Source organism: Schistocerca americana, chromosome 3 (genome assembly GCF_021461395.2).
Source record: "Schistocerca americana isolate TAMUIC-IGC-003095 chromosome 3, iqSchAmer2.1, whole genome shotgun sequence".
NCBI lineage: Eukaryota > Metazoa > Arthropoda > Insecta > Orthoptera > Acrididae > Schistocerca > Schistocerca americana.
The window spans coordinates 568,936,142-568,962,537 of NC_060121.1; the positions used below are offsets into that span (position 1 = coordinate 568,936,142).

General features: G+C 38.4%; 1 protein-coding gene across 1 annotated transcript in view; it reads left to right on the plus strand.

The window, feature by feature from the left end:
- Window positions 1-13,210, plus strand: part of LOC124605516 (large neutral amino acids transporter small subunit 1) — a 367,273-nt gene extending 354,063 nt beyond the window's left edge. The window contains exons 11-12 of the mRNA XM_047137258.1: window positions 1,450-1,505; window positions 11,527-13,210. Of these exons, the coding sequence (XP_046993214.1) occupies window positions 1,450-1,505; window positions 11,527-11,529 (59 nt within the window). The 3' untranslated portion in view covers window positions 11,530-13,210. The remainder of the gene's footprint in view (window positions 1-1,449; window positions 1,506-11,526) is intronic.
- The last annotated feature ends 13,186 nt before the right edge of the window (window positions 13,211-26,396 follow it).

Here is a 26,396-nt window from a genome sequence, read left to right on the forward strand (position 1 = left end):
AATTGTTGGAGACGTGTTTGGAGGCAACTTGGTCAGGCTGGAATGCCTTAGACACACTGTCCAGCGAGTGCAGCAAGGTGGAGGTTCCCTGATGTTTTGGGGTGGCATTATGTGGGGCTGACGTGGTGGTCACGGAAGGTGCCATAACGGCTGTACGATACGTGAATGCCATCCTCCGACTGATAGTGCAACCATATTGGTAGCATATTGGCGAGGCATTCGTCTACATGGACAACAGTTCGCGCCCCCATTGTGCACATCTTGTGAATGACTTCCTTCAGGATATGACATCACTTGACTAGAGTGACCAGTACATACTCCAGATATGAACACTATTGAACATTCCTCGTATAGATTGAAAAGAGCTGTTCATGGACAATGTGACCCATTAACCACTCTGAGAGATTTACGCCAAATCGCCGTTGAGGAGTGGGACATTCTGGACCAACAGTGCCTTGATGAACTTGTAGATAGTATGCCACAACGAATACAGGTATGCATCGATGCAAGAGGACGTACTACTGGGTATTAGAGATGTCATTGTGTACACCAGTCTGGACCACCACCTCTGAAGGTCTCGCTGTATGGTGGTACAACATGCAATGTATGGTTTTCGTGAGCAATAAAAAGGGCGGAAATGATGTTTATGTTGGTCTCTCTTCCAATTTTCTGTACAGGTTCTGGAACCGAGGTGCTGCAAAACTTTTTTTGATGTGTGTATATCCGTCAAGTATTTATCTGTTATCTATTGGAAGTACATAAAGAGTCAATGGCTTGATCCAAAAAATACCTCATTGATCTCTTATCACAATTAAAGCAAACAAATTTTTGTGCCTATGGCATATGAATAATTTCTAATGGGTCAATGGTTTTCTGGCATAGATGTTATGATTCATGCAGTGAATAATTTCACAGAGAACTATGATGTTGGTTTAAATCACCACAATATTTTGCACTTCAAACAAGTTACATGTACATAATTGCAGATAGTAGCCACTCATCAAACCACATTCTCTTATTCTAACCTTTTATCTCAATTAATAAGCATGTGGAACAGTCTAATAATTCATTGGGAAGCACTGAACTTGAGATTGCTTTAATCCTCCCAGATGCTGTACTTTCAGAATATATTTGACATTTTTTTTTTTTTCATGGGAGTGGCATGGAAATATGAAAAACTAGAAGTTGCTGAATGTAATAGTTGCCTTCTAGAGCAACATGCCAGTATCATGAGACAGACTGATGGGAGGGGATATTATGGAATTTCTTTTTTTTATGTTCATTTTAAGTACCGACATCTATGTCTTAATATTATGATTTGTGTTCTTAACAGTATTTAATTTCATGGTATATTGGCTGTTCCTTTATTTTTAAGTTGTGCCATCCTAATTTTTTAAGTTCTCAATTTTTCTAAGAAAGTTAGATGTTTCTGGTTATTTCTTTTTCCAGGTGCTGCAACACATTGCCTCCAAAAACTCATGGTTGTTGTTCGGCCACAGTCAAAGGTTTTTTTAAAATTTATTTCCACATTTTTTATAACACTTAATGTATCTCTGCTTAATACAACAGAATGGCTCAAAATTTCTTTTACACCTTTAATTACTACTTATTTCCCAATATGCTATTGAGCTTGTCATAAACCGTTAAACTGTAACATCAGGCATAGATCCTGCACCATGAACATATTGTAGAATAAATAAAGTAACAAAGTTAGCTAGCTGAACAACAGAATGAACTGTTGTGAGCCTGCTTTTGAGTTACAAATTAAAGTGATGTCAGCAGACCAGTACTGAGTCATTCTGTTATCCACTAACATTAATTTTCTTTCTTTGTAAGGAAAGTACAAAGCGAAAAATGTGACTACTGCATGGGAGCACCATCTGTTCTTCACTTTTCTCTGTCAACCTTTGTATAGGTAATGAAAATTTCTACACTTGGGAGCACTTGGTGATGTACTGGCACCTATTATTTCTAACACTAGCAAAGCACTAAACTTTGTTACAGGAGAATCTGTAGATGTGTTCATATTCACTTACTCTTTCTGGCATTTTTACTGACCTGATTCTTATCAGAGTGATATTACTACATCCTGACTGCTGACTTATTGCTGGCTGCTTGTGTTTTAGAATAGAAGTACAGTAGAGAGCTTGAAGTACAGCACACTAATGTATTGCTTTTGGCTCAGCAAGTTAATGAACACTACTTGTGGTTTTGATGCCATTTCCTCCATGTGGTAACACCAGTGCTGCTTTAATGAACAAATAAATGAATAAAATAATTTTACTAACTATTTTCATAAGTACGTGAATAGTCTAAAAGATATGCTATTCACACACATTTTCTTCGCTTCTGAGATCCCTAGTCCCGAACTAATACATATAGAATACTTGGCCAAATAATGTGTTTGCTCCAGCTCTTGCTAACCTTTTAATTCTATGATTATTTAGCAACTATAGTGGTATCTTTTAATGTTCATGTAAGTCCAACAGAGTATTTTATGTGAAAATAAAACATTGGAAAACCCAGGATGTAATAATGACAGTATTATGAAAATGATTGCCACTCGACATATATTGGAGATGTTGAGTCACAGACAGGCACAAGAAAAGACTGCTAAACAAGTAAGTTTTCGCCCTCCCCCCCCCCCCCCCTCCCCCCCCACACACACACATTCATGTGTTAATGTGCATGAATGTATGTATGTATTGTTTGCTCAGAAGGCCAAAAGACTGAAAGCTTACTTCTTTAGCAGTCTCTTTGTTGTGCCTGACTTGGACTGAACATCTCCATTATGTGGTGAGTAGCGATATATTCTTTTCATGATATTGTGTGAAAATACACAGACCATTTCTTTGTATACAAAGGGTTCCATGCACAGTTCTTCCTTAGAGAGAAAAAGGCAACTTTTATTACAGGAGGTTTCATTGATTTTTCAGGTCTGTATATATTTTACAATGATGATGGTGCTTAACTCTTTGCTTCCCATTACTCTCGCTGTGGAGAGTGATGCTTGTTTCTTATACTCTCCAGTGAAAGTGGCAAAGATGATGTGTGTGGATGGTATGACACAGTGCTTAGATCTGGATGATTTCTGTTATCACCAATATTGACGAGCTCTCTTGGTTTCAGTCATATAACAATTACCGTGATAAATTTTGATACTTGTTAACCATGTCACTGGATGCTGCTTTAAATAATTATAATCTCAATAACTGAGTGCCATATATATATATAATCTCTCTCTCTCTCACACACACTAGAGGAGTGCCTGTTGGCATATTTTATTTACTAGTCAAAATTTTTTAAAGCTGTTTATGTAACTTGATTTACAGGAGTGTGAAATCAGTGTTTTATTATAACATGTTTGTAATGGTTGTGAATAGACATGAAATTCCTTATCAGAAAATGTGAAATTGTGATCCATTTATTAGTCATATTGTTTCAACTTCTATATAGAATGCAGAACTAGGTGGAAAGGAGAGATAAAAGAACCATTGGTGCTTGTAGTCCTCAAAGCTGCTGTGGTTCTACATGCAGAAGGAACTTCTGATTAGATGTAGTTGCTAAATTTCAATTTACTACATTCAGAGCCTGTCAAATACTGTAAAATATTTTCACCAAATTATAAGGCAAGGAATACTTAAGTCCTCATTGTACTGATGGCACTAGTAATTTTTTATCTTAGGTGATCTATACTGTTTTTAACTCTGACTAGTCCAGTCACTAGAACAGCGGATGGGATCTAAAGACCCTGTCATACTTTTTTCTTTTGTCACATCCAATTTTTTTTTGTACTTGGTTCAGGAAAACACATCACTTGCCCTAATTTTTTCTGCTCTTTATGGTGATGTATTAAGATTTACAAAATGTTTGTTTTCTTGGACATTTTTAGAATGGCAGAAGGGCTCAATCTGACACCACTGTAATTTCTCTTCTGGATGTATGTAAATAATCCAACAGTGAAGTTAAAACAATTAGTAATCATACAGATTTGTTGCTGCTCATTGTTGCATCTTGGAAGATGCACATTTCCATCTGCCACAGATTATATTGTGACATTCAGGTAATGTTCTTTGTCCATGAAAGCTGTGTTTGAACATGTTGTTCAAGTGTGGACTTTGTGATGAAGAAATGTTACACCTCTTAGAGAATTACAGTGCTGAATAGGAAATTGACTTCACTGATGAAGATGAGGACTTTGTACCAGAGGCAAGTGAAGACAGACATTGTGAATTAGGATGGAGTGATGGAGCAGGATTCAAATACTGACCTACACCAGTCCTCACCTCACCTTCCACAGCAGGTCCACTTGCATGCCTCTACAAAGATGGTCGCTAGGAATGGAACTAAGTGGGAGATGTGGTCTCACTACTTACACTTGCCAATGAGTAGACAGCTTTATCATCAATGCATTCCATCCTATTTTTGATGAAGCATTCCTATGCTTCGTGAAGAAACACACAGAATCAAATGCTCGAAATGTAGTAATAAACAATGACTGGACCATCTTACATGACAAACTGAAAAATTGTATAACTATCACATACACTCATGTTGTTGTTTGAACAAAAGATAGGTCTGCAGGTGATCTTCGGTCGCATTCTTGGGGGCCTGATTTCATCGAAGTTGAAGAGCAAGGAACAGATTTCTGGAGCTTCTCAGATTTCTCCATTTTGATTAAAAATCAATTCAAGGTTAATGGCTGCCAGCCAACAAATTTGTTCTTGTGTCTGAAATTTGAGGAAAGTTAATGGAAAACAGTGTTCATTCTTACCATCTTGAAGAAAATTTAACCACAGATGAGCATCTATCATCAAGTGAAACAAGATGAAAGGCCACTCAAGTAGATGCCCAACAAATATGGTCTCAAATTCTGGTAGCTACCCATGTAGAGAACAAAGTATATGTGTAATGCTTTCCCTTAGCACAGAAAAGATAATATGCATAGAGAGAAGCATCCATTCAGAGAATACACTGTTCTACGTCTCGTGGAACTATTTCTAAATCAAGGAAGAAATGTGACACCAGAAAACTACTTCTCGTCTCTTCAACTTGCTAAGCAGCTCTAGGAAAAGAAAACATTAATTGTACATGCTAAGGTAGTAGAGAAAGAAAAAACTGGAAACAATAATATTCTACACTTTAACAAAGTATGAGGTGGATGTGGTAGATCAAATGACCTATAAATATGCTACAAATGTTGCATGTAGGACATGTGCAATGCATGTCTTATACTCCATGTTGGATACAAAGGCAGCAGACGCATGGATCACCTACAAAATAATAACGAACAAGAAAATTAAAAGGAAGTAGTTCATACTTCAGCTGATGAACTCGAGGGAACGAAAGAGCAGGAAGGAGAGCAGATAAAAGAAGAGGATATGGGTCCAAAATCATGCAGAAAATTGAGTTGCCATATCAGCCTCTCCAAAAGCAACAGGGCCAGCAACAACTGTGTAAAGTGCCACAAAATCGTGTGCAGAAAATGTGTATGTAAAACTGAAATTACCTATGCTAAGTGTATCTAGCAGATTCCAATGACTTGAGTTAAAAGAACAACAAAGTTGAGTGTGGAATAAGTGGGAGTATGATATGGACCACGTACACTAAATATGTCTAGAAGTTTCTATAAAAAGTTAATGTATGAAAGCCTAAAGTTTATGAAACTTGTTACCATGAGCAACAATACATAGGTAAGGCATTTTCATCTGAAATAAGGAAGTACATAACCAGTGGAAAAGCAAAGATGTTCCTCTTTAAAAGACTGATAGAAAAGTGGGGAGCCAGTTGCCTCAATCTAAATCCTCATTCTACCTAGCTCACAAAAAATTTTGGCATGCGAACTTATTCACACTCTTTTAACATGGAAGATTATACTTGTAAATCCTTTGTCCCAATTTCTCTGTGTACTTAAGCCTTCATAGTTAGCAGTTTCTTCTCACAGCCACTATCTATGTCCCCCCCCCCCCCCCCCCCCTCCTTCCAATGTCTTCTCCTTCTCCCATTGATGTATTCTTTCTTTCCCACTGCCACTGTTTCCACCAAACCTTAGAAGCTCAAAATTCTGAGGAGTCAACTTTTTTTGCCCTCTACAACTATGTGCTTAAAATTCAGTGCAAAATGCACCCTCCCCTATACCTACGAATTAAAGTCTGCCAGTCTGGGAGGGTCTAACCCCCCCCCCTCCCCCCCCCCCCCCCCCACCCCCTTCTCAAGCCTTCACTCTCTTTTGCTCCCACTGCTTCTATCTCTCTTCCTCTTTTACTACCACTATCACAGACCATCATGCCTCCTCTCTTTCTCTCCCACTGGCACTTTCTCCTCTCTCCTCCACCATCACTGTCTCTCTGTTACTCTCTTTCAGCACAAAAAAGGGTGAATATGTTATCCCACCAAAATTGTTGGTAAGGTAGGCATAATGAGAACTTAGCCAGCTGGTTCCCTACTTTTCTGTCAGTGTCTTATAAGGGGGCAGATATTCGCCTTTAGTGCTCCAATAAGAGCATTTTCCTACTGGTTCCTTCTTTTCGCCATTACAGCTTGGTGTGCTGCATTGAAAAACAAATTCTTTAGGTCAGTAAAGTTTAACAGTTTATTTACATACTTTGACATGACTATGCATAATATAAGGATAACACAAAATCATTTGCTTTCCATTGATTCTGGATACTTTTCTCATTTATACCAATTCATTGAAAATGCCTGGCTTATTACTTTTATCTTAAGAGTAAAACTGTTAGAAATATTTTACTGATTTTGCCATCATACCAGTTTTACATACCTTTCAACAGTCATTTTAAGTTATTTTCAGGCATGTTGAGAACCTTTTTACCCCTTTTTTTGTCACTGCAATGCCACTTCAGGCATATTTATATAGATGTCAAATGTCCATTGTAGGGAGACAGGGTGTCATAAAGTTTTATTGGTGGAGAAAATGGCGATTTAAAAGCATAGTTCGGTGACCTCAGAACCATGCCATGTGTTCACTATGCCAGTTATAACTACAATTACACCTCAGATTGGACATTACGTGTGTAAGTAATGGATAATGATTTAAAAAAAAAAAAAAAAACTGAAAATTCCCCAAGAATATTGTCTCAAGACTATATGATAAAAATTTCAAGGATTTTCCATAAGTAGTAATTTTAGAAGTGTCCATCCCCACAGTTGGTACTTTCTTGTGCCAAAAAATCATTTTCTTTGGGGGTTTTCTCAGGAACTGCCCATGAACAAATGGTACTTTTGTAAGCTGCCTAAGGTCCATTCTAGACCACACATAATGCAAAACAAGCATCTGATTTGTTCTATTTGCCTGGGCTAGAGGGTGTGTAAAGTTAAAATTTTGACACTGTACATCCACTAAAATAAAGTACTTGTTCAAGTCGAATATGAAAATATTTCATGGCATTTTATGATTTTCAGAAACGCTGCCATTCTAGTGTTAAGAGGTAGGTACTTAAGGCTACAGCAGTGTCTCAATGTGTGTACAAAATAACTTGTCCACAACTCCAGTAACAGGAGGATTTTGACTATATAGCCTCCAGTTGGGAAACATACTGACGAGATCATTGTTTGAAAATTGTCATTGTTTATCGTACAGAATCTGGACACCACATATTGTATGATGATATCATCATCCTGCACTGAAGTAGTACGTATTACAAATTACGCAATGTAAATGATCTCTAACAAGCTTCCACAGTGACCTTTACCATTACGTCAGTGGGGATATTCAGGCTGAAAGTGTCAGATGAAAATTCATTGGGAGGCAAAGTAGTCAGATCTATGAAAATTGATTCTACAGGTTGACTGAGTGTAGCCAACCTGGAAAAGAATGGAATGAGCAGGAATAATGTAATAGATGCAATGTTTTTGTGGGTGGAGCCTGAATGGCAGCAATAATTAAAGACATGGGAGAGCTATGGACATGACTGATCATAGGTCTCTTTTAAATGGAGAGATCAAATTTCTTCCAAGAGAGTTTTAAGAGAGGAGATCCTTTTGGGGGTGTGGATAAGACCACCCTTCTTTGTTTGAAACTAGACTATTGGTGTTTTGTTAATGCATCTGCACGTCCAACCATTTTACGCCATCTTAATACAATCCACCATCGTGGAATCTATTGGCCACTGGCACTTTTACATGAGCCTGGTCAACAGCCTCTATAAAGAAGCTACTAAACTACTGCTCTCGTACCGACATGATGTTGTTCTCAGGAGGTACACTAGAGATGGGGGATTCGCTCCTGAACTAATTCATAGAGTTGAATCTTTCAAAGGAGTGAACAATCAGTGATTCAGAAAAAAAGAACGGTAGCTCCAAACGTTTCTCACAGCAGAGAGAGAGAGAGAGAGAGAGAGAGAGAGAGAGAGAGAGAGAGAGAGAGAGAGAGAGACGGAGCATATCAGCGGGGCCTCTGCTGGTCAGAGCACACTGGACGCCACACAACACAGCCAGCGCCGGCCTCTGCCCTGCTTCTACCTTGGCTGCCTGCATTGTGCAGTGCCCCATTGGATTTTGTGTTTCACATATGCCGTGCCGTCCATGTGCGTCGTCTGCCGCGCGCAGTGTCTGGCGCAGCTTAACTTCGCATTGCACTCTGTCGGCGATCGTTTCAGTCGCACGTCCTGCCCTCTGGGCAGTTGATGCGAGCAACAGGACAGAGAGCCACCTAGCGGATAACATAGGAACTACTTGCAACAACCTGCTCGCAAGAGAACAGACGATTTGTTTCGGAGCGGGTGAGTTCACTGCTCCCCCCACCCTCGGAACTCGCCCGCTCAACGCTCACCCCACCGTCTCGACTCTAGCCAGAGCGTTGAGCAAAGCGACTCAGGTGTCACTCTGGTCTCTGCGGTCTCAGCTCACGCAGTAATACAGCTCGCGGCTCGACCCGCTCGACTCAGCGCCTCTGCATCGGAGTTCGTCCCTACTGGATATTGTTCTTCGTAGTAATACCGCTATGTATATTACATTATTATGTTGTGTATACATCAATTGTTTTTATTTAATTTTTATTTGTTTAAACTGATTAGATTAGGTTCCTGATGACTCCTCCTACTATAGGATTTTTATTATGGACACTCGAATTTACGCTTTAATTACGAGCGAACCGATAAACGTATCGCAAAATGTGATACACCAATATTTTCCTTGTTTTATTCTGCGTAAGGCTATATGCAGCACTTTCGTTTTACAGTCAAATTTATATTTTTTTTTTCTTATTCTGGTACGGATTTTGCGATTTTAGGCGTCTTCGGAAGGAAACGTTCACTTTAAAAATATATGGCTTGCGATGAATTTGTATGAGGTTAATGAAATTTTAATACATTATAGCCAAATATATTGTTAATGTAAATCTCAAGTTACAACATTTTCCGATCACCCAAAAAACCACGATAGTGCAAAACAAATCAATAATCAAAAACTTTGTCATATCGTGGAAATTTCAATAAACAATACAAAATTCTTACTCATTATCTGTGTTACTTAAAAATAGGATCAAATAAGATCAAAATACAGGTGTAGTACTGGAATAAACCAAGTTTAAAGGACAATGTGCCTTCCATTTATTTTCTATTGTAAATGAGTGGTGAGTCATCAAAAAGAGCTAATTCATTTCAGGGAGTGAACAGTTCTGATCCAATCTCTGAAAAGAACAGTTTTGCCCATCTCTAAGGTACACATGCCATTTGTCCGCCATGCCTGGCTACCGATCATATGCCTCATTCTTCGGTGGCTTCCTTGATCACTAGTATGGAGCACATTTTCCTTCTGTTACCTCCCGGAGTTGGCTTTGGGCTATTGCTCTGGCAGCTTAACTTCAAGCTACCTACCATTGTTCTTGATGTGTGGGAACCCTTTACCACCTTGGCTTAAATGCAGTGGCCCGTATTCATCTTGGAATTCACTCACTTCCTAAGGAAACTACTCTGGATTCAAACTGCACTTGGAACTTAGTGATAGTACTTCGTGCAGTCCTCCTACCTCAGTCCACTAGGTCTTTCATCCCTTTGGATGATCTCTGTGTTGCTGTCTGCCAGCAGGTGGTGTAATTTTGGCACCACCACGGGTCTTCTCTTCAAAGGAACAAGCTCGGAGGAATTGAACCTCTCCCAGCGGCTTGGTGAACCTCATTTGACCCTCTACTAAGAGGAGATCATTTTAGCTAGAGTGTATATTGAGCATTGTTTTAGCCATCGCCATTTGTAATGTGGTGATCCCCCACCACTTCGTGCTCATTGTTTTTTTTATTTGGCTTACCAATATGATGAAGAACATTTACTCTTTGGTTTGGGGCCTCCACTGTCTCTACAGTGTATTTTATGGACCTTTCTCCATGAGGAATTCATTGTTCTTAGTTCGCTTTCCATCCATAAATTGGGCTTAACGAATAGTTCCTTTTTACTTCTTGACGAACCAAGGTTATGAAATGGGCATGCATGACCTTAGTTGATTTTACACCCTCAGACAAACAAAACAAAGGAATGAGCAAACGTGCAGTTTGTAGTGATGTTTGTGTACAAGAGATTGCAGCACAACAATTTGTTGCTTAAACTTTTTTTAAGATGATGTGTACATAAGCCAAATGCAGGCAAAGTAATGAGCATGCTGCTCTGTGACTCTTATGGTCAGTTATTCTTTTCTGCCACTTTGTAATGATTGTTGTCAAAGCACAATAACTTAGATCTTGTCCGCCGCTCGTGGTCTCGCGGTAGCGTTCTCGCTTCCCGAGCCCGGGGTCCCGGGTTCGATTCCCGGCGGGGTCAGGGATTTTCACCTGCCTCGAGATGACTGGGTGTTTGTGTTGTCCTCATCATTTCATCATCATCCAGGAATGTGGCGAAATTGGACTGAGCAAAGATTGGATAATTGTACGGGTGCTGATAACCACGCAGTTGAGCGCCCCACAAACCAAACATCATCATCATCATCACTTAGATCTTCACCACACACACACACACACACACACACACACACACACACACACAAAAGTATTCTAACAGTTGTTGCTACCTGTTGGACATTTTAATTTGATGGGAACATTGTCAAACTGTTTTATATATGCGTACTTAACACATTTAAAATCCATTATTAAAAAAGAAAGTATTAAATTAAGCAGCTCGCTTGGTCTGTACACCAAGGGACCATCTAAGAGGACATAAAGTTGTATAAAACCTGACAATATTAATTCAAAACTAGCATATCCTTGGAAGATCAAAACTTTGTGGTTAACCTGAACATTCTGTCACCTACACTGAAGAAAAAAAAAGGTAGTCCCAGCTTTGCACAGTTTCAGTATGAGGTGAAGATGTATTTTAGAAAAATTTCCAATTAATTTTTAATATGATGTCTTACAACTTCACTTCCACTGATAATCAAGCCCCTCATTTAAGCAATTAATACAGACCATTTGCAAGAAAATGTAAACATTTACTACAAAGCAATCATATGTTTCAGAAATGAACTCTAAGGCTCATCTCTGTACGCTACTCTAAACCCTTAATTTTCTCCTTTTTCTTGCAGTAGCGGCAACACATCTTGCACAGAAACTCATGATGGTTGTTGGTGCACAGAAGCCAGCTCAGGTATAAAATCAGAGTTGTGGACCAAAAAGGCAATGATATGAGCTGATGGTGCAACTTGCTTGAAGAGAGAAGATAAGAAAGAATGAGAGTGAGTGAGTGAGTGAGTATTGCCAGAACGTCCCTGTTTACAAAAAGAAAAGTATAAATGAGGATATGTCAGGTTGTCAAATTGACTTCATTGGAAGTATCATTTTGAAACTATTTATTACCATTCTTCATTATTTCCCAGACAAACCTCGTCCTCCCTTCTCTACCCTTTTCATCAATGTGTGGATGTGAGGTATAAGATTTAATTAAATTTAGTATTTTAAAATAGCAGCTTATGTTCATTTCACTTCTCTCTTCAATCAAGAATAACTACCTTGTTGCAGATGATTGACAATACATAATTGGCTGTATATTTTTAACAGTTGCACATAAGACTCAAGTGTGATGTGACTTGTTGATGTTTCTGAAATACTCAGAAATTGTGGACTGTAAAGTAATATGATGTAGGCTAGGATTATAAGTACAGAAATGTACTGGTGCATGAAGATTACTACTGAATGATGAGTTGCACTAAATCAATGTGATTTTCTGTGTAATCACTCATATCATGTTTCATATAAGTTGAAATACTCCATGTGTACAGAATTCTTCCTGGTAGTTTTATTTTATTTGTATTTTCTAATTGTATGTAAAATGTGATTTTAAGAATGCTTTTAAAAGAAACAAGTGGTGATGTTTTTATGTTGTAAGATTACTTAGCAAAGGAGAACAAGGAATATGTGAAACACAATATCAAGGATTGTATTGCTTAACTTGGAAGTCCATTTGCTTTACAAGGAGCAGTGTTAAAGTTTGCATCTTCTTCATTGTAATTGCATATTCCCCAAAATTACTGTATGAGCTTTAAGTCTGCTATTCCTGGATGGCAGTGAAACTTGCATTTCCTTTTGCATATACACAATTGGCTCAAGGTTTGTACTGGTACATGGTGCAACTGTAACTGTTTTTTTAAATTTTGAGAACTGCTGTATGCTTTATTTTAAAAACGCACAGTTCCAACCAAACATTCTCCAGTTACAAACTTCAATCATTACTATGAAAGTACTTATATGTCAATGCTTTCACACTACTACTCATAGCTCAGACAATACTAAATTGTAAGTCACACACCCAGAAACGTGCATATTGTAATGTAACTGAAGATTGCATATGAAGAAATGCCCATTTGTTATTAGCATTGTGAGGGTATCTTAAGTGTAACTTTTTGACATGCTTCGCGTGTATTTTGTTTTGTGGTTGGTTACAAATGTTAATGGTTCCTGAGTGTAATTTAATGCCAACAAAATTCTGAATTTTGGGATACACCAATAAATTTTTTATTTATAACTGCAAACAAATGTTTTATTGTTGGCCTAGTGCCTCAAGCTGAATAGAATTTACTGTTCACATTTGAAATATATATTTTTGTAAACTTTGTTCAGTACTGTAAATATTTAATTGAAAGACACAACCAATGGATGGAGCTGAAACTCTGAAATGTAGATGTATTCTGTTTTGTAATAAGAGGAAAAGGGACAATACATAGACAATGGATAAAAAAAGTACATATATATATATATATATATATATATATATATCTGTATAAACTGCCATACATTTCCAGTGGCAGAATATCACAATGTGTTCATAACGACTGAGATACAAAACGAAATTAGAAATGGGAGGACAGTGCAAATAAAATAAAGATTAATAACTAAACAATTTTTACTTGCTATTTTTCCTCTTTTTCCTTTGTAGTAATTTCTATAATTTTCTCTATTTAAAGTATAATTATGAGTATAATTACAAGTGAATGAGATTTCATCCTGGATAGCTGTCCACAATGTATAAAAACCCTTGCCACAATAAAGGGTATTCAGCCTACAGCTATACACACATCAGAACTTGATATTTTATGTTGTTGGGTAAATATGCAGTCAATAGACGCAATCTCCAAGCTGTGATCCTCATCATTTCATGAACAGCACTGAGTCTCAAGGCACAAGCACGTCACTGGGCACACACATCTCGACGACATATTCCAACCGAATGGTACTGACACCCCCCCCCTCCCCCCCAATCCTCCAAGAGATGTTTTCTTAGCATTAGACTGGAAGAGGGGGAAAATGAATGGGGTCCCCACATCCTGGCCCCTTTAGTCTCCCGATCTGACTTCAGTGGATTTCAGTGCCTGGGGTTTTATCAAGGACACTGCATACAGAACAAGGATTTGAGATTTAGTAGATTTGAGAAAACAGATCTATGCTGCAGCAAGGCCGTAACACTGTCATGCTTATGAATGTGTGGCGAGAAGTGGAGTGCCATTCGCATATCTGTCGAGCTATAAATGGTGTCCACACTGAACTGTACCAATGGACATAAAAATGTCTGAGCTCCTGTGTACACTGCTGGAGAAATAAACCTGTAAACATTAATAGGCACTGAAATATAAACAAATGTTTTTGTATACGTCTAGCATGGATGCCCTATATTACCAATATATTATATGTAACATTATATTTCCACCCAAAGAAGGCTCAGCTGACCTCTGGCTTATAAACTTCGCTTACAGTAATATGAAGGTGTTAGTACAATATGCGTAGTCTAAATTATTATTGATTTAGAAAATAATGTTTAGGGTTGAATGTAAGCCTACAGAAAATTGTAGAGATGTTAAGCACATGTTGTTGCCTCTTTAGGGATATTACATGTTACGATTTTTAGTGTTTGTAACTACTAGTTTTTCGAAAATTGGGTAGCATTCTATTTTCAAAAAAGCAGTTTTCATAGCGAAATTATATTTCTTTACAAATATCAAACAGTAATTACACATACTGGTGCTAAATTTTTTAATGTGTTGCCAACAAATATAACAAGAACGTGAGCAATCTAAAAATATTTTTTTTAAAAAAAGTAATAGTTACACTTTATTTGCAATAGTTCCACTATGTCATCTGAATGAACAGTAACTGATAGTGAAAGTGCTTGTTTCACACTTCAGCAGAGGACCTGTTTCCAAATCCCTAAAAATTAAATCATTAACTCCCCATGATACATAATCATGGGTGTAACTGCACGTATGCTAAGTGTGAGGTGCCAATTAATGAAAAAAAAAATGCAGCTGGTAGTGTAAGGGTAAACAGCTAATTTGAGAGATATATTGTAACCAGCCCTAAGTCTTCTCATTTAAATGGAATTTGTGGAAAGTAATGTTGATACAGGGTGTCTCATGTAGTGCAAAATCTGTTCTTTCTAATTTAAAAAATCATTAAAATCATCATCATGATTAAATTTTTGCATTACTTCATTATGGTGTTCTGAGCACTGATTAGGCATGTCTTAAAACTACAAATTGTGGTAGCTTTCCAGGTTTCATTGTAAAATTTTGTAATTGTCTACTGATAAGAAATATACAACACAGATAATTTACTGAAAAATTGAGGCAAAAGATAAGCAACATTTAACCAAGTACAATTTTATGGAGTTTTCTCAAATACTATTTGGGGTGGTTGGTTGGTTGAGGAAGGAGACCAGACAACGTGGTCATCGGTCTCATCGGATTACGGAAGGATGGGGAAGGACGTCGGCTGTGCCCTTTCAGAGGAACCATCCCGGCATTTGCCTGGAGTGATTTAGGGAAATCACGGAAAACCCAGATCAGGATGGCCGGACGCGGGGTTGAACCGTCGTCCTCCTGAATGCCAGTCCAGTGTCTAACCACTGCGCCACCTTGCTCGGTATTTAGGGTGGCAGTTGACTCATTTAATATATTGCTTCCAATGCAGAAAGCAATAGATACAGGCACCCAGGTAGAACCTATTTCCTTAACTTCTAAAAGGCATCTAATACAGTTCTGCACTGCCACCTAAGGAAGTAAACATCAGACCAATTGTGTTGCCGGAACCTAAGAGTTTCCAGCAAACGGAACACAGAATGCCATTCTGAATGGAGAAGTGGTCTTCAGATGTGAAAGTAACAAAATGCCAAAACGCAGGAAGACCTGCAGAGAAGTGATGCTTGGTGCATGGAGTGGCAACTGACCTTAAAAATAAATGTAACATACCATGAATAAATAGACAAAAAGATCCTTTATTGTACTATTACAAAATTTCAGAGAAATTACTGCAAGTAGTTACTTCCATTGAACATCAAGGACTATGCACATGTAGAGATTTGAAATGGAACGACAACACAAAATTAATCACAAGTAAGGCAGATGCTAGACTGAGATTCATTGGAAGAATTCTCAGGAAATTTAGTCCATCAACAATGGAAGAAGCTTGTAAAAACACTCGTTCAACCAATATTTGAATATTGCCTGTCATGGGATCCATGCCATACAGACATGACTGATAGAGGAAATGGTGAAGATCCGAAGAAGAGCAGCACATTTTGTTACAGATTCATTTAGTAAGCATGAAAACATCACAGAGATGCTCACCCAACTTCAGTGTCGGACACTGAAAGAGAGGTGTTCTCAATCATGTTATGGTCTACTGTTAAGGTTCCAAGAATGTACAGTCCTAGAAGAGTCAACCCACATATTGCTTCCTCCAAGTATATCTTGAAAAAACATCATGAAGATAGAATTAGAGATTCAAGCCCACATGAATGCTACCAGCAATCACTCTTCCTGTGAACCATACGTGACTAGAACACAAAAAGGGACAATGTTACACAAAGTAACCTCCACCACACACCTTAAGATTGCTTGCTGGGTAAAGATGTGGATACCAGAGAGAGACAGTCCAGTGATGCAAAAATTACAATTCCAAATTCATCTGTATACAGCTCCAGAGTGTATAAGACCCGGGAGATCCGGGAAAAACCCGGGAAGCTTTTCATCCGGGAAAAACCCGGGATATTTTTAGAATTCCGGGAATTTTTCATTGTTTGAGTTTTCAGTTAAATTTTCGTAATTGTGACTGGTAAGAACCGATACTCTAACAAAGGATATTACTGTATCCCGCTACTACAGAATAATACTTCAACCATAAAACATAAACGAGAGAAAAAAACGAAAATAACTTGAATTGCAAAGGAAATGCGCCATATACAACAACGACGCACAGTGCTCATGCAAGCGTCTGCCAATTAAAAATGTGTCAAAGGCTTTAGGGAGACTATGCACTGATTCATAACAACAAATTGCCTCCAATGAGCGTGAAGTCGCAACTGTTTACATGTTTTAGCAGTTAACCACGGGCTCATGCGCATGCGCAGTTGAGTTACGTATGAGTAGTAGAGTCTTCCGCTTCTGTCTACAGGAACGTGGCTGTTGGCTGTGCAAGCAGTCGCAGCAAGCAGCTACACTCCTGGAAATGGAAAAAAGAACACATTGACACCGGTGTGTCAGACCCACCATACTTGCTCCGGACACTGCGAGAGGGCTGTACAAGCAATGATCACACGCACGGCACAGCGGACACACCAGGAACCGCGGTGTTGGCCGTCGAATGGCGCTAGCTGCGCAGCATTTGTGCACCGCCGCCGTCAGTGTCAGCCAGTTTGCCGTGGCATACGGAGCTCCATCGCAGTCTTTAACACTGGTAGCATGCCGCGACAGCGTGGACGTGAACCGTATGTGCAGTTGACGGACTTTGAGCGAGGGCGTATAGTGGGCATGCGGGAGGCCGGGTGGACGTACCGCCGAATTGCTCAACACGTGGGGCGTGAGGTCTCCACAGTACATCAATGTTGTCGCCAGTGGTCGGCGGAAGGTGCACGTGCCCGTCGACCTGGGACCAAACCGCAACGACGCACGGATCCACGCCAAGACCGTAGGATCCTACGCAGTGCCGTAGGGGACCGCACCGCCACTTCCCAGCAAATTAGGGACACTGTTGCTCCTGGGGTATCGGCGAGGACCATTCGCAACCGTCTCCATGAAGCTGGGCTACGGTCCCGCACACCGTTAGGCCGTCTTCCGCTCACGCCCCAACATCGTGCAGCCCGCCTCCAGTGGTGTCGCGACAGGCGTGAATGGAGGGACGAATGGAGACGTGTCGTCTTCAGCGATGAGAGTCGCTTCTGCCTTGGTGCCAATGATGGTCGTATGCGTGTTTGGCACACAGGGCCAACACCCGGCATCATGGTGTGAGGAGCGATCTCCTACACTGGCCATACACCACTGGTGATCGTCGAGGGGACACTGAATAGTGCACGGTACATCCAAACCGTCATCGAACCCATCGTTCTACCATTCCTAGACCGGCAAGGGAACTTGCTGTTCCAACAGGACAATGCACGTCCGCATGTATCCCGTGCCACCCAATGTGCTCTAGAAGGTGTAAGTCAACTACCCTGGCCAGCAAGATCTCCGGATCTGTCCCCCATTGAGCATGTTTGGGACTGGATGAAGCGTCGTCTCACGCGGTCTGCACGTCCAGCACGAACGCTGGTCCAACTGAGGCGCCAGGTGGAAATGGCATGGCAAGCCGTTCCACAGGACTACATCCAGCATCTCTACGATTGTCTCCATGGGAGAATAGCAGCCTGCATTGCTGCGAAAGGTGGATATACACTGTACTAGGGCCGACATCGTGCATGCTCTGTTGCCTGTGTCTATGTGCCTGTGGTTCTGTCAGTGTGATCATGTGATGTATCTGACCCCAGGAATGTGTCAATAAAGTTTCCCCTTCCTGGGACAATGAATTCACGGTGTTCTTATTTCAATTTCCAGGAGTGTAGATGCTACCGGAAGAAGGGGGCGCCAAATTCATATTCTCGAGGGAAAAAAAACTTGTTTCACAAAGCGCCTAGCACCCAGTGCACTTTTGTCTATCGATTATTCATAGGATTTTGAAACGCTTCGCTGTTGGTTTTGAACACATTTTAAGTTGATTTCTGAATGAATCATAAGTTGACTTGAATGCATGCATAGTGTACGTTATGTCTCTGTCAGGAGAATCCTCGTCGCATCTAGAAATAAACTTTCCGCGGACAAAAGGGGGCGGGGCAATACGAGCTGAGGGAGTAAACGGATGAATGCCAATCGCTCGCTGATTATGTGGTTGATTGGGTTTGCGAATGATCAGCATTGTTATAATTACTAGCGAAATCCATAGATTCAGACTACCAGAATGGAAATAAACGACTAACAAGAATAACAGGCGAGAAAGATTACGTATTATCTTCTCGGTGTATCCAAGAAAATAAAATTTTGCCAGAAAATTTTTGGCCAGATGGCTACACTTGTAAGACTAGCTGTAAAGTCCCTGACTAGGATACGCATAAGTTCTAGTCCGGAAGTAACGCGGAAAACGTGTTATTCGAATACGTAATAACGCCCAACCGGAAAATAATCGCGGGATAACTAAAAATGTGATTCTGACAGTATTAGTGAAGTTAATCGGTGGACAAATTTTGACAATGGCAGGAGTAGCTACAGAAGTGGTGATGACAAGATTGTTAGAACGAGGAAGTAGAAGTAACAGGGACATCACACAAATTATGGAAGAATAAGACGATTCCATATTTACATAAAAATTTAGTAATACTACTTTTCGATCTCATGCTTGAGAAGCTGGTGCGTATGAATGAAATGTGAAACTATTTCTTAACATAAAGCTTTTTGCTCGTAGTAGGCCTAATAGGCATTTGATATTGGTACTTCGTGGATTATATTCTGTCGTGTTATAAAAATGGCCATTTGTGCCAAAACAGTCTCGTTTATTTGGTGTGTTACAAAATTGCAGCCATATTAGAAAGGCCTATTTTGTTTTATCTAGCAGACAGTGACAAAATAGACGTAATCAGATCGACAAACCACACCAGTATTGGGTATTATTTATATTAATGTTTTTAGTATTAGATAACGACGTTTCGATTTTGCATGTAGCAAAACGTTTGACGAACTTTGATGAGGTAATAGATTCTTTCGCAGAAAGAAATGTTTAGTGATTTTGCTGTTTCCCCTTCGTTTACTCTCACGTCAAATGAAAACAAAACTGATATCTGTGGCCGAGAGCTATCGAATGAATTAAAACACATTCACATATTTACGGAAGGCTAAAATATGTCATTAGTTTCAGATTTTATTTTATTTCCACCTTTCTGACAGTCAAGCATTAATCGCCTTGCGGAACAATGAAGTTATTTTTGTCTGTTTGCTAAGGAAATTTGACTTTTGTTAACCTTTTCCGCAGAGGCAGTCAATGTATTTGAAACGAAATGTTTAGTTCCACAGTACTGGCTAATTTCAACTGTTCGATGCATTTCAAGTGCACGTTTTCATTTTCTAGCACGTATGGCATTATGTCACAATAAAGAACCAAACATGATATAATACGTTACTTGTGCTCCAAGAAAATTTACATCCCGAAAACCACACTGGAAAGGTTAATACCGTGTCGAGGTCTATATCATTGGGAATCCGGACAAACGAATGTCCACTTTAAGTATGCACTTTAAATGTACACATTTTAATATTGTTCACGAAATTCCGATGCTCTTGCAGTATCCTCTGATGTCTTGTTACTTTTATGACATAATGTATGATCTTTCAATGTTTTACACGTACGTACATACGGGCTTCCTACGTCATGATGCCGAGCGAGGTGGCGCAGTGGTTAGCACACTGGACTCGCATTCGGGAGGACGACGGTTCAATCCCGCGTCCGGCCATCCTGATTTAGGTTTTCCATGATTTCCCTAAATCGCTCCAGGCAAATGCCGGGATGGTTCCTTTGAAAGGGCACGGCTGACTTCCTTCCCCAACCCGATGACCTCGCTGTTTGGTCTCTTCTCCCAAAACAACCCAACCCAACCCTACGTCATGATAGCCACCCAAGCGCGGTGTCGCCTGTTATCTGCGCTTTCTGGCAACTACTGAAACGAACCTATTTCCAACAGGTCGCGGTAAAATATTGCGAATAGTGGTTTGTAAAGCGTTCCTTTCAAAGTAAATATCGTATTACGTAAGTTGAACTATGTGCAAGAATGTACTATGAATTTATTAAATCACAGAGCGTTTGACTCTCATTTAAAAATCAGCTCTTTGATAATGCGCCATTTAGAAAAATTTTGAACCCTCAGACATTTATGTCATTATTAAATGGCTCTGAGCACTATGGGACTCAATTTCTGAGGTCATTAGTCCATTATTAAAAATTTTACTGGCACATTTGTGTGATATATCTTAAAGTGTAACACATGCAAAAAAGATCAACAGTATATGCGAAAGCTTAGCTTCTCTTGCAGCTTGAGAATAATATTATATGTGAAAACTTTGCTTTTCTTGTAGCAATACTATGTATATTAATTTAAACTATTAACTGTCCCTGTTTGTGTGTTTGTGCTACTTAACAGTGGTGTTAGTGGCTGACTACATGTGTACTATGCTCTGAATATCCACTGTCATCGGCTGGCGAGATTACGTGACATGAGTTACAAAAGCGCATCGAAATCTCAATTTCAATGATTCGGAAAGTAACATGCGGTGTTTGGTGGAATACCAGTGTATACTTTCGTAATACGAAAATATGCAGCGTACATGTTGCTGCACATCAAAGATGTTTCCAAAACGTGTCTTTTTCCCTGAGTTCCGTTATTTAAAGTGCCGGGATATTGTACCCCTGGGTATAAAACCATAACCATTCAAAGGATTGATAAGGGAAGTGATACTGTCACCTGGGAGAAAGTGTATTTTTAACCGGGAATTTTTTTCCTTGTCCACGTATACACCATGAGCTGATTTGGCTGGCAGACCCCAACTATTAACCAAACAAAAAACAAGTACACTGTTCGATATTTTTTAACTTTTGTATACATATGTATTTTTTCACTCTGTAGTTGGCCACTGGCTATCCAACTTCTCATAGCCTTTTCTTCCTCTTCTTTTTCAAATATGCAATCTATTTCATTCAAATAGGAATTCTACAGTCATTATCTCACCTCGTCTTTGGATGTCAAACATCAACATCCTTCTGATCCGTTGGTATGCAGAGCAAAGCCTTTTGCCTTCCATTTGTAAGACATGATCATACCATTAGCTACTTTTCCCCTCTGTGGTCTTCTTCTATATGTTTACTCATTTTAAATTTCTATTTGATGTTTTCATTTCTTACTTCAATTCTATGGGTACATCAAAGCTGCTGTTCTCAGGAACTGCTTTTCCACTGTTTCAACAGCTCTCTTCTTCTTTCTTCCCACAATCAGGCAACACATATGCTGACATCACTTTATAAAATCTGATTTTGTTGGTAAACTTTGTGTTTATGGTGCCACATAATTTGTAATTTAATTTATTTCAAAGATCATCTTGACCACAGGATATTAAATTTGTGACCCTGCTAGAGATCTTTATCTCACTTTAAATTTGGGACATTAGTGATCTGCCTTTCCTTCCCAAAACTATTCCTCTTTCCTCCCTACGGAAGTAACTAAAAGTTCCAAAGTGACAAGTCATTTTTGATTACTGTGTTAAAATGTTTTGAGTCTTACAAAAAAAAATATCCTTGCCATCTTCCTCCCGCCTCTCATGGTGCATACATTGCCAAAAATATTAAATAACTGCTGGCGAGTGTAATCATTAAGTTAATCATGGTGTCATATAAAAAGATATAGTGAGTTTTCTTTGTATATACTTACTATTAAGTAAAATGGCTACTCCAGATGAAGCACACATTCACCAAACTGAAACAAAAACCCCTACCTGACAATCAAGGACTTTGTTCCAAGCTTTCCTATCACTAGAGCAGCGTCCTGACAAATCTGGTTAACCATATTTCACTTATAATTAATGTTGCATATTAAATAATAATGATAAACATAATGAGGAACAGGTAAAAAATATGCATATGAAGGTAGAACACTATCCAACAGACAGAACAGGTTCAATGCAGTAAGCAGGCACATATGAAGGGCAGAAAATGGTTTAGCTTTAGGAGGAAATTTATTTACAGAGAACACACATCCAACCATTGTTTCCTTCTGGTGCTGTTGCCTGACTGGGACTAAACTAATTTGCACTTGGTTGGTGGTGTGGTCTTCATCTGAAGACTGGTTTGATGCAGATCTCCATGCTACTCTCTGAATAACTGCTGCAGCCTACATCCGTCTGAAGTTGCTTACTGTATTCATCTCTTGATCTCCCTCTACAATTTTTACACCTCCACACTTTCCTGCAATACTAAACTAATGATTCCTTGATGTTTCAAATTGTGTCCTATCAACTAATCCATTCTTTTGATAAAGTTGTCCCACAAATTTCTTTTCTCTGCAATTCTATTCAGTACCATCTCATTAGTTATGTGATCAAACCATGTAATCTTCAACATTCTTCTGTAGCACCACATTTTGAAAGCTTCTATTCTCCTTTTGTCTAAACTGTTCATCGTCCATGTTTCACTTCCATACATGACAACACTCCATACTAATATCTTCAGAAAAGACACTTACACTTAATTCTATATTCAATGTTAACAAATTTCTCTTCTTCACAAATGCTTTTCTTCCCATTGCCAGTCTACATTTTATATCCTCTTTACTTTGGCCGTTATCACTTATTTTTCCGCCCAGATAGCAAAACTCATCGACTACTTTAAGTGCTTCATTTCCTAAAGTAATTTCCTTAGCATCCCCTGATTTAATCTGACTACATTCCATTATCTTCATTTCGCTTTTGATGATGATCATCTTATATCCTCCTTTCAAGACATTGTCCATTTCGTTCAACAGTTTTTCCAAGTACTTTGCTGTCTCTGACAGAATTACAATGTCATCAGCAAACCTCGTAGTTTTTATTTCGTCTCCCTGAAGTTTAATTACTACTCCAAATTTTTCTTTGGTTTATTTTACTGCTTGTTCAATGTACAGATTTAATAACATCAGCGATAGGCTACAACTCTGTTTCATTCTCTTCTCAACCACTGCTGCCCTTTCATACCCCTCGACTCTTAAAACTGCCAACTTGTTTCCATACAAGTGGTAAATAGTCTTTTGCTCCCCCTGTCTTACCGCTACATTCAGAATTTCAAAGAGAATATTCCAGTCAACACTGTCAAAAGCCTACAAATGCTATAAATGTAGGTTTTTCTTTCCTTAACCTATCTTCTAAGTTGTAGGGTCAGCATTGCCTCGTGTGTTCCCACATTTCTCTGGAATCCAAACTGATCTTCCCCCAGGTTGGCTTCCACCAGTTTTCCCATTCTTCTGTAAAGAATGTTTAATCATTTTGCAACATGGCTTATAAAACTGATAGTTCGATAATTGTCAGCAACTACTTTCTTTGGAATATTTTTGTGAGTTTCAGTTAACAGCACTTTAAGTGTTAATGTACACTAGTGACAACAGAAAAATTGTGAACAGGCCATAAGTCATTAAAGATTGCATATCATATTATTCTTGAAGTCAGATGGTATTTCACCTGTCTTGCTCACTAAATTAAAGAATTTTGTCATAGCTGGCTCTCCAAAGTTCTGATGGAATATTTGCAATTTAATTTAGAATAGTGAAATTAAATTTATGAATTCCAAAAATAAATGAGAAATGTGGTCTAGGATGGAAGAAGGAAAGTAGTAAATGAAATTTATGTTAAAGTTTTTAATTTATGGCATTCTACGAATAAACAGATTTCTGTCTTCCATGGAACCCATAACACAGGAAAATTTTCTTCTGATATAATGACCTGTCTGCACAATGCAAATGCTTTAAATCACCATTACAAACAATGCCTGTTCAAGAAATGTATGTTTTAACACAGAAATAAGTCTTTGATAGCCTTTATTATTACAAAACATGAGTATACAAAATTCTAATCTGCATTTGAAAAGGAAGCACAATGCAAGTTATACACAAATAATTTTTGTAAAACACATTAGTTAAGGAGCTGTGAAGGATGTATTTGTTAATATAAAAAACAGAATTTTACATTACATTCATACAAAAACTACTTACTGGCTGATAGGTAAGGACCAAACAACAACAACAACAAAGTTATGGAACTGTTTAAACAATAGCAAATATTTTTGTGAGTTACAGTTAACAGCACTTTCAGTATTAATGCACACATTTGAAGTTTTGCAAACACTAGTGACAATAGAAAAATTGTGTACAGGTCATAAAAGTCATTAAAGATTACATGTCATGAAAAAGTTTAATTATAAAATATATATATATCTTTTCACACATATAACATTTAAAAGCATAGTTTAGTCTCAATAAAGTACACAGAATAACATACTTTTGCACAGACTGAGAGAGGAAGGAAGCTATCAAATTTCATTTAGGAAGTTTCTCTTGTCGTTTCAAAATATGAAACTTGATAAGAGAAAATCTGATTCTGGCAAATGTTCACCTGTCTGGGCAGCTCCATGACACAGCTTTGTAATTTATGGCAATATTCACTTTTCTTGCTAATGGAAACAATTTTGTAAAATATACTCTGAAAGTAACAAAGAAATGTGATAATAGGAGCATCATAAAAAGTTAATGGGTAGTAAGCAAGTAAACGCACATGCAGGAGAGCTACATCATTACCAGCATTCAACAGTTTTCCCAAGCCTGTGGTCACTGAAGAGAAAACAAAACTTAATGCTGCAAATGCACCTGCACTGAAATAAATAATTGCATTACAAATTTCATTTACGAAAAACTGCATAACAACTTTGTTTCAGTTGTCCCCTTGAGTCATGAGCCATTGTGTTTACCACAGTTAACTGTTATCTGATGGAGTTTGTAAAGAGACAAATTATTATTACAAAGCAAGCCCAACTACCAACAGATAAATTATTTTATGAATATGCTAATAATGACAGAAGGCCTACTACAGGTCCAAAATAACCATATCAAATCACAGCAGTCTGAGTAAGGAGAATTACTGTTAATTTTTGAGAACTTATTTGCTGCTGTAACAGGACAAAATTGTGACAATGGCTCTCCCCACCAGGCGTTGCTGCAACACTTTAGGTTCTAACCATGACTCTACATTGGATGTTGTTTGATTTCTGTTCCTTTTTTGAAATGAAATGAGTTCAGGACACTAGGGGAAAATATGAAATAAGTTTCTGGATTAGGTTGCAGCACTTCACAACTTCCAGTAAAAAGCTGTAGGTATTTCAATATGACATTACATGACAAACATTGTAAGTCTAAATGCAGTATCTGCAAAAAAACAGTTTCGCTAATTTTATACTATTTTCTGAATTATTTCATTGAAACAAATAAGTGCAAAATGCATATATAATAAAAATTCTGGAATAACAGCCAGCAACTTTTCTAACAAGCACTTCTTCAAAGTTTTTGACTAGATTTACATGCATCAATATTAACTGAAATATAACATGACTTTGTAAACAACAATTAATTACTCTGAATAATGAATGATCATTGAAGATTTAATTGAAAGTTGATTTGAAAAAGTAAAAAAAAAAGTCATCTCCATCAAATAAAAGTTTTTCACCATACAGAACACTTGGAACTGTGTAGCATGCTTGCTCAATTTTACAATTTTTCTTATGCTAAAAGCACCAGAGAAATAAATGGAGACAACTATTTTCAAACATGCAGTTTCTTCTAAAAAAACAGTGCATGTAGAGATGTGTACATTCACACAGACTGCAAAAACTAAGAGTGATGGGAAATCCAGGATGGCACATAATCTGTGAGGATAGATGATTAATCACAAAATGGAAGTGGCATATGGTATTTACAATGAAAAAGTGATACAGAAAGTGAGCCTCGAAGGTGGACTGCAATGTTTCATCTTTTTTACGTTTGTTTCTACTACTCTGTGCCACCCCTATTTGGTGCATGATGAGCAATTCTCATTTTTAAAAGCAA